Consider the following 9179-nt stretch of genomic DNA (forward strand, 5'->3'; position numbering starts at 1 on the left):
AGGGGCTACGGAAGCCGGTGTGTCCCATGCCACATTCGCACCGCCCAAAGGTCGCCCGCCCTCTACACTTTCCTTCCATTGAAAATTAATGGGAAGGTGTGTTTCACCGCGCGGTAGAGCGTGATAAGTGTACACGGGGCTTTATTGTGGCAATATCCAAACGGACAGATCTGTTACAGAACTAAAACAATAAGTATGTAGAAGATTGGAATATCCCATCACATGAGAGGTCACAAGTTTAAGTCAAGTCAGCGTAAAACAATTACATGGTTAATTTACATATTTATTACACATTGTATAAAATAGATAAACAGAAACTGGCAGGCTATAAACTCAAAATAGTATGGCCATCCCATTGCTGAAATCAGCAGAGAATGAGAGTACAGTAAGTGGTGCTTGGAGGATGTTGGTGAGTATCGAGAAACGGTAGTTCAGTGAAGTCAGGGTGAATGGAGTGTCCTGAAGATGCATGGTCATGGACAGTTGTTCGCAGTCTAGGAGGACACGGGGAGTCAAGAGGAGGTGCTGGTCGCTTGGCCATTCCCTGTGCCCATGGAGATGCTCTGTTTCTCACTCAGTGTCTTAACAACTGTTGCTGCTGGAGATTGTAACACCTTCCTCGAAAGCCTCATTCTACCATCTGTTGGGTCTCGCCCAAAGTATTTAACCTGTTGGCAAAGTTCCATCAGATAAATAATGTTAGTTAAGAAATCAAGCAGATTAACTAAAGATCAAAATAATGATCCTACTGCAACACATACCTGAATCTGCTGTCCAACCTCTAATCCAAGAGCACTTGGGTGTTTTATCTGTACAAATTCAGAGTTTACAATTATTTCACTCTGAAACATAAATGACAAACAGAAAACAAGCCAACACATGCAGCCCTTTCCAAAATGGTAACATCTGTAAAACAATCTCTGTCGAGGGTCCTGTGACCCCTGCATGATATTCTGGGGCAAGACTCTTACCCGTTTGTGGTCCAGCTGAGAGTTATGGAGCAGAACAGCACTCATGTTGGGATATAGCTTCACCATGACACCAATGTCCCTGTGGGGGAAGGGAGACACAATTGAAGCAAGTCATGAAGCTACCCATTTAGCAATCCAATGTTTAATCAGTCCTATGTTTAAAAACCACCGACAGTAGCTGCATCACAGATTAAACAGCATCCTCCAATGACACATAACATTGTGTACCTTATTTCCATGATGGTGGCAGTGTAAACAGCACCAAACTCCAGCAGCTGCTCTTGCTGCAATGCAAAAAATGTATCCTCAGATTCATTGATGCGGGTAAACATTGCTTTTTTGGATGATATAGAGTCTAGCCCTTGATCATGACTCTCAGTTCCATTACATTACACATAAGAGTCATTGGAGAGTTTTGTTAAGATCCCAGACACTCGCTCTGCACATTAACATTCATCGCTTGCGGTACGGTTTTGGAAGCATAACTACCCGATCTTTCATAGGAGCGAAAAATAATTTTCAAAACACAGAAGGTTAAATTGATACACATCTTGATACGGTTAGAGTTGGTGTTCCCACATCTCTATGTTATAGAGTATGTTTATGGAAAGACGGAGGGCAAAACACCTGTGTGTAAGCGCAACTCGGGAAGCGTAGCGGAAGTGTAGTTTCGTCAGATGGAGGCTCCCCTAGCTGTATGGATCTATACAAAGCATTTACAGTAAGTGTTTTTTATTTTAAGGATTCTTCCTCGCTATGAAAGATAAGAGCCTTATGTTTGGAAAGCCATATCGCAAGCGATTATTAGAAAGTTTTCTAAACATTAAAACACAGCGTCGGGATTGTAGTTCACATGAGGCAGTCGTGAGTGAAGCTAATGGCTGATACCTGTAGGGAGAAGGCAGAATGTCGCCCGCATTTAAGAGCTAATATAGAGCCCTTTTCTGTTTCCCATCAAACGTCGTGTTCGAGTAATGTGCGCATCCCAACATCAAAAAGCTCTGTAGCAGGATAGCCAATGCTGATGTCGGGACCTTGACAAACTTAACAGTAAGTGAGTGATGACCATGAAAACATGCAAGACTGATGGCTATAGCTATGTTCAACATGTACAGTATATTATTCTTCTGGCCTTATCTAGCTCTATTTGTGATATTTCACCTTGCCTCGCTGGCTTGCTAGATAATCAATCCTCTGATGACATCTGCAATGTTGTAGATGATAACCAACAGATCACCTGTTTATTAACTTGCACAAGCTGCATTAACTTGCACGTGATCGTATCCACTGCTAGGTAAACAAAGAGGGTTTTAAAGACGAACAGCGCACCAACTTTATGACGCGGCCGGGAAATGGGTCTATAGTATAAACATTTAGTGAATCAAAATGCATTAAGGAATGGTAAAAAATTAGGCAATACAGTGGAATCAGACTAGGCTGGACTCACATCATCCTTGCAGATTTCTGTGATGAATTCCTGGGCTTCATTCATTGCACCTGGAGTAGGTGCAAACACAGAGAAGGTCTCCTCGTCCACCTGGCTTATCGTCACACCTATCCAATGACACAGAACAACCTGTAATTTTTCCATACACTATGCACCTATGAAGAAAGCTCATGTGTTAGGGTTGACACAAATGGAGTTAGAATGTTGTTTTTTTTATATTAAAATGTTACCCGTTTGAGCTTGTAGTCTGCGGAGGTTATATCCCCCTGGTCCGACAAAGCGTGCTCGTCTGGAGACAGGGACTCTGACATTTTCTGCAACAGACAGGAAACATTCCTTCAAAGGGAAATACATAAATGATGGGAATCAAATAAGGGCTAGACACCAAGAGTCTTACCGACAACTGGGCCATTCTCCTTTCTTTTATCCCTTGGCTTGGCAATGGTCTTGTTCATGATGCCCAAAATCTCCCTCTTAGCAACTAAAGATGAGAATGAAATGAGGATTGGTGACTATGATATTTTTAGTGATATAAACAATATATTTCTGGAGCATGTCTTTCATTTCACCTGTGGCTTGCTGAATAGCCTCCATTACAAGTTTCAGAGGTAACCCTGGAATCTTCACATCAGCCTAGAAGGAGGCATACATTATAGCAAAAATAAATAGTCAAAATACAACAGAATAGCAAAACCACTGGACGTTCATCTACAGTACCTGTAAGGCATTGATACCCTTGTTTGTTCCTGCCAGTTTGAAGTCCATGTCTCCTAGGTAATCCTCTATTCCCTGTTGTGACAGAAAACACAAATAAAACAGTTCTACGGGGGATCCCATTATTACAGTACGAATGTAGATTTGGTGAGAAAAATACTAGTAATATTGGGTACCAGAATATCAGTCAATATTCGGTAATCCTGGATTTCTGATGGCTTCTCTGGGTTTGCCTTGGATATGAGTCCAATAGCGACACCTGCCACAGCTGATGAAATAGGAACACCTGAAACACAAAAGTGCTACGTTTCACTGCAGAAGAACAGAAGGATCATCAACAACAACAAATTACGTTTTTTATTTTCCACTTAAAAAACATAAAGTACTGTACCAGCATCCATCAAAGCCAGACTGCCTCCACATGCTGATGCCATAGACGAGGACCCTGAGAGAATGAGAGTGCGTGAGAGAAAGAAAGAGCGGGGGCTAATCATACAGTCAATGAAATTAAGATTTTGCAACTAAGCTTATAACAAGTAATAGTCTAAAAATGTAGAAGCAAAATGAAAGTCATCCATAGATCTCACCATTAGACTCCAGAACCTCAGAGGTAACTCTAATTGTGAAGGGGAAGTCTTTGGGAATGACAGGTCTCAAAGACTTCTCAGCCAGTGCCCCTGTTACCATAGAAGCAGAATATGATCTAAATAGTCACATCAATTTAATAACCATGCCACCCACACGTCATCTAATCTATACCAGCATACTAACCATGACCAAGCTCTCTTCTGTTCATTCCACTCATCTTTCCAATTTCATTGGTTGCATAAGGTGGAAACTGAAAAATAAATATATATATATATATATTCAGCCCATTCAGATGTTTTTTTGTGCAATACAAAACTAATAAGCAAATCCTCAAATCCTACATATTTGCAAAATGTGATACTCACCTCATAGTGAAGCATGAAATTCTTGTCTTTGACTCCACTGTTAAAAGAGAGCAACTAGTTTCATCTAACCTACATAATGCAATTTAACACTTGCTTGAAATTTGCTTTCAAGAGGACCGTAATTAATCATGTACAAGTTTACCTTAACGCCGTAGTAATGATGTCTGTTTTAATACTAGACTCCAATGAGTCAAATGTTACAGAGCACAGAACCTAGAGAGAAAAGGCTTTATTAAGTAGGCTAAAGATAGAATGACAAGCCACCCAAAATAAATCAGACTCAGCCAATACTTTCCAATGTCCCCAAAATAAATAGGATGCATACTCTGAGCCTACATCTTTATAAACGCCAGATCCCTACCTGTGTCTGTCCCCTCTGGAAAAGTGCAGACCCATGAAGGGGCTTAAAGATGTCCGCCTCACAGGAAATATTTCTCAATGAAGTCAAGTCTCTTCCATCACACCTGTAAAACAAGGAAACTATTTTATTGTTCCAAACCACAGTATTCATCAATTGCATATGTTGGTCATATATTCATGAATATTTGCTAAATACTACTGAGACATGTTCTTTTTACCTCCTGTACTCATTCAAAACCAGATTGCGGAAAACCTCTTTTGATACCATGTTGAAGGACTCCATCACCTCGTAAGGTTCTGCTTGAGGATATTTCTCTACAGAATAGACATATGTAGGCGGTTAGACAGTAAACAGTAGGCGGTAAAACAGTAACCACTCACAATACCTTGAAAGTTGCAAAAAGCATAACATCTGTAGCATAGCATTTATTTGGTATATAGCAATGATATGTACCTTTTATTTGTTCCTCTGTTTCAAACCTTACTTTATTGATGGCATCATCTCTGGAAATCTGAAAGGACACAGTAAGTTACTGATCATACTGAATGAAAAAGTACCACAAAAACATAATAGCAAAAACACCCAGACACAAATACTTACTTTGTCATGAGTGAAGTCTGTGAAAACAGCATAGACCTTTTCAGAGGCAAACCTGAAAGCAAAACCGTGTGCTGTCATGTTACCATCAATAAATAAAAACATGACAGATATGAGAAATATTAAACAGAAATTTGATGCCTTACTGTCGAGCAAGCTCAATCATTTCCAGGGGAGCAGAAAATATTTTGGGAGGAGTGCGCTTGGACACCTTTGCTTCTCTGGCCATCTGCTGAATTGCCAGTATGATCTGCTGTGTGTGCTTCACACCAACCTTGACTGCATGACAGAAGTCCTGCTGCAACACATTCTCAGCAGAAGCCTCTATCATCACTAAGACACAAACAATGTGTTTTTTTAGTTTTTTTTACAGAGACTGAATATGACATAACACACAACATATATCATAGAATGTTACATTACGGTAGAAGAGAGTCCTGTAGGAAAAATGGATGTGCGATATAGATGGACTACTAACCCACTTGGCTGAGCGGTGCTCCTGCCACTATCAGGTTGATAGTGCTGGAAGCCATTTCCTTTCGTGTTGGGTTCACCAGAAACTCTCCATTCACCAGGCCAATGCGCACTGCACCTAAATATCCACGAAACACAAACCATATGGTTAAAGCCACACGCTGTGCAACAAAAAAAAAGGACAGGTTTGTAAGAGATACTAACCAATGGGCCCATTCCAAGGAATGTCAGAGAGGGATAACGCAGCAGAGGCTGTAGGGATGAGAAATAGTTTATTTAATCACTGGATGTCAAACAAAGGTCATGTGACTGCTTCTACAAGGAAATCAATCTCTCCTCACCTCCATTAATGGCCAGTACATCTGGATCATTAACACCATCAACTGCCAACAGATTACACAGGACCTGAAAATATACATAGCAGTATTACAATCAAGGGCATAGCTTGTAATAATAGTGTAAACATAACGGTAATGAGCCCATAAATAATTACAACATTAGCTACAAATGATGACTCACCTGAGTGTCATAGAAATAACCAGCTGGAAAAAGCGGTCTGATTGCCCTGTCTGAGGTGAGACAACAAAAAAGAATACAGTTAAAAGTCTGCTAATGGTATTTGTACCAATTCATGACTAGAGTAATTGTTGGGTTGTTCCACAAATGAGTGCCTTTGATATTTTAATATAGATCACAAGGATCATTTAATAAATCAGATAATTAATATGAATAAAGACTTGCTAAAGTGCTCAAATTCAACATTTTGATATTTACTGCCCTTCACCCTCTGAATTCCAGGTAGATTTTAACCCACTTAACCCAAAAGTTATGAACATCATTGTAAAGCCCTAGATATCTTGTTGTAATTTCTGTAGATTATTTATTTCATGTGATTAGCAATTAATTTTAAGGTCAATTCTGTTATATGAATTGAACTGTAATTTAATATGGTTTTGGCAATTTGCTGGTGTTTTGTGGTGGAAAACAGAGTGGGTCAAGCATAACACATCAACCCTGTTACCAATAGACAGACAAGCTATACATGCTTTTATAATTTCCTTCTGTTTGTGAACCTTGCATTCAATTGCCCCTCCCTGTTGCACACATTTACAATGACATTTTAGTAATTTAGCAGACGCTCTTTTCCAGAGCGACTTACAGTTAGTGCATTCTTAAGATAGCTAGGTGGGACAACCACACATCACAGGCATATAAAGTACATTTTTCCTCAATAAAGTAGCAGTAGGGTCAGAGCTAGAGTGCTGGTTCAGGTCGAGGTGAGGAGGATTATTTAAGAAACTGTTTGAAGAGGTAGGGTTTCAAATGTTTTCAGAAATGTCCTAGCTCCAGGGGGAAGCTGGTTCCACCATTGGGGCGCCAGGACAGAGAAGAACTTGGACTGAGCTGAGCGGGAGCTGCCCTCCAGTAGGGGTGGTAAGGCAAAAGGTGGAATTTATAGGATAAAAGTTAGAATAATCTTCTCACCTATTAGCCTACTAGTCAGAATCTCATTTTCAGTGGTGCCCAACTCCCGCCGCAGGTGGTTAGTGGGGATTCTACCAGCAGCAGCTGCTTTTTGCCTGTAGTCCACCTGTCAATCAAAAAAACACAGCTCTAGCCAAGGGACCTGCATTACTCCAAGGGACCTGAAAACACTATGTAATAGCCCAATACACTAAAGAGATCATTACACATTAATGAAACATCCTGCATGGAAGAAAAACAGTTTTTCAATATGTTTGAAGGGCATTAAAATAAATTAATATGACCCCACTTAAAAAAACAGGAGCATTAACTTACCACTAGAGGCATAAATTGGGAGGGGGACGGTTTTGTTTTACTGACAGCTGTCACCATCACTGTTGTGTCCCCAAGCTGGATAAAGAGGTGGAATGCATCTGAGTAACTGGTTTGAACATCTTGTGCATATTCAAGTTGCAAACTGAAATATAGCTTACCTGCACAACAGCCGACCCATCTGCAAATCTGGCAAGTTTCCCTGTTGAGATCTCAAGTTTTCTTTAATAGCAGGGAAATCAGAAAGCATCTGAGGTTAGAGTGAATTGATGTGAGTGAATCACCCATTCATCATCACAGCAATACACATTTAGGAAGACTCAAGAACGATATATTCTAAATAATATTTCTTCTTATAAATATATCTGACTCAGACCATGACCATATGAAATCAACAAATACACCCCTGCATTGAATAACGATCTTGAAACTTTGACCCACAGGCTTGACTGGTTGTTACTGTGTAACGTTATGTTATTAGAAAGCTATGAAGGTAGCTAACTACTAACTAGCTAGCCAACTAGCTAGCCAAGTCAGACGACAACTTACTTCCCTCCGAAGTCCACTCCCACTTTTCGTATCATTCCATGACTGTTCCAGACGCTTTGGTGGCACAACCGCACATTTAGTCGAGCCAGCGAGAGCCCAAGTCTCAGTAAATGTCTCATATTTAAGTAAAAGCTAACATTACACATTTTTGTGAATTGCACAGGTATCTTTTACACAATTTTGATGCGCATGTGGGCTGCCATTACAGTTCATCACATGCACGGAAGTACGTCAGAAATTTATTTGTCTTGTGATAGGACCAAAGATAAATCGACAAAACAAGGCGTTTCAATATACGAGACCACTTCAGAAGTTCACTCCTCATTTATAGTTCAAATTACATACAGAATATACACTACCGTTCAAAAGTTTGAGGTCACTTAGAAATGTCCTTGTTTTTGAAAGAAAATCACTTTTTTTGTCCATTAAAATAGCAAAAAAATTGATAAGAAATACAGTGTTAATGTTCTAAATGACTTGAAGCTAGAAACAGCTGATTTTTTTCATGGAATATCTACATTTTTTTATTTTTTTTATTTCACCTTTATTTAACCAGGTAGGCAAGTTGAGAACAAGTTCTCATTTACTATTGCGACCTGGCCAAGATAAAGCAAAGCAGTTCGACAGATACAACGACACAGAGTTACACATGGAGTAAAACAAACATACAGTCAATAATACAGTATAAACAAGTCTATATACAATGTGAGCAAATTAGGTGAGAAGGGAGGTAAAGGCAAAAAAGGCCATGGTGGCAAAGTAAATACAATATAGCAAGTAAAACACTGGAATGGTAGTTTTGCAATGGAAGAATGTGCAAAGTAGAAATAAAAATAATGGGGTGCAAAGGAGCAAAATAAATAAATTAATTAAATACAGTAGGGAAAGAGGTAGTTGTTTGGGCTAAATTATAGGTGGGCTATGTACAGGTGCAGTAATCTGTAAGATGCTCTGACAGTTGGTGCTTAAAGCTAGTGAGGGAGATAAGTGTTTCCAGTTTCAGAGATTTTTGTAGTTCGTTCCAGTCATTGGCAGCAGAGAACTGGAAGGAGAGGCGGCCAAAGAAAGAATTGGTTTTGGGGGTGACGAGAGAGATATACCTGCTGGAGCGTGTGCTACAGGTGGGAGATGCTATGGTGACCAGCGAGCTGAGATAAGGGGGACTTTACCTAGCAGGGTCTTGTAGATGACATGGAGCCAGTGGGTTTGGCGACATAGGCGTACAAAGGCCCATTATCAGCAACCGTCATTCCTGTGTTCCAGTGGCATGTTGTGCTAGCTAATCCAATTTATCACAGCTGAAAACTGTTGTTTTA

The 9179-nt window shown here is 40.0% G+C and overlaps 1 protein-coding gene across 2 annotated transcripts; it reads right to left on the reverse strand.

The window, feature by feature from the left end:
- Positions 1-265: 265 nt before the first annotated feature.
- Positions 266-8103, reverse strand: LOC124038307 (polyribonucleotide nucleotidyltransferase 1, mitochondrial-like). 2 transcript variants are annotated; one of them, XM_046354019.1, is made up of 28 exons: positions 7864-8103; positions 7476-7536; positions 7318-7392; positions 7003-7108; positions 6037-6086; positions 5859-5922; positions 5722-5769; positions 5522-5635; positions 5190-5376; positions 5047-5098; positions 4900-4957; positions 4664-4760; positions 4447-4549; positions 4228-4298; positions 4086-4122; positions 3904-3970; positions 3720-3809; positions 3524-3577; positions 3309-3418; positions 3136-3207; positions 2988-3051; positions 2816-2899; positions 2649-2732; positions 2419-2525; positions 1200-1255; positions 972-1050; positions 762-809; positions 266-668 (listed from the first exon to the last, which is right to left on the reverse strand). In XM_046354019.1, the coding sequence occupies exons 1-28, from the start codon at positions 8007-8009 to the stop codon at positions 513-515; spliced, it is 2340 nt and encodes a 779-aa protein (XP_046209975.1). In that variant the 5' UTR covers positions 8010-8103; the 3' UTR covers positions 266-512. The 2 variants fall into 2 exon arrangements, with proteins under 2 accessions (XP_046209975.1, XP_046209976.1); XM_046354020.1 differs by having other exon boundaries at positions 7860-8103.
- Between the last annotated feature and the right edge of the window lie 1076 nt (positions 8104-9179).

The sequence above is a fragment of the Oncorhynchus gorbuscha genome, linkage group LG06 (genome assembly GCF_021184085.1).
Source record: "Oncorhynchus gorbuscha isolate QuinsamMale2020 ecotype Even-year linkage group LG06, OgorEven_v1.0, whole genome shotgun sequence".
NCBI lineage: Eukaryota > Metazoa > Chordata > Actinopteri > Salmoniformes > Salmonidae > Oncorhynchus > Oncorhynchus gorbuscha.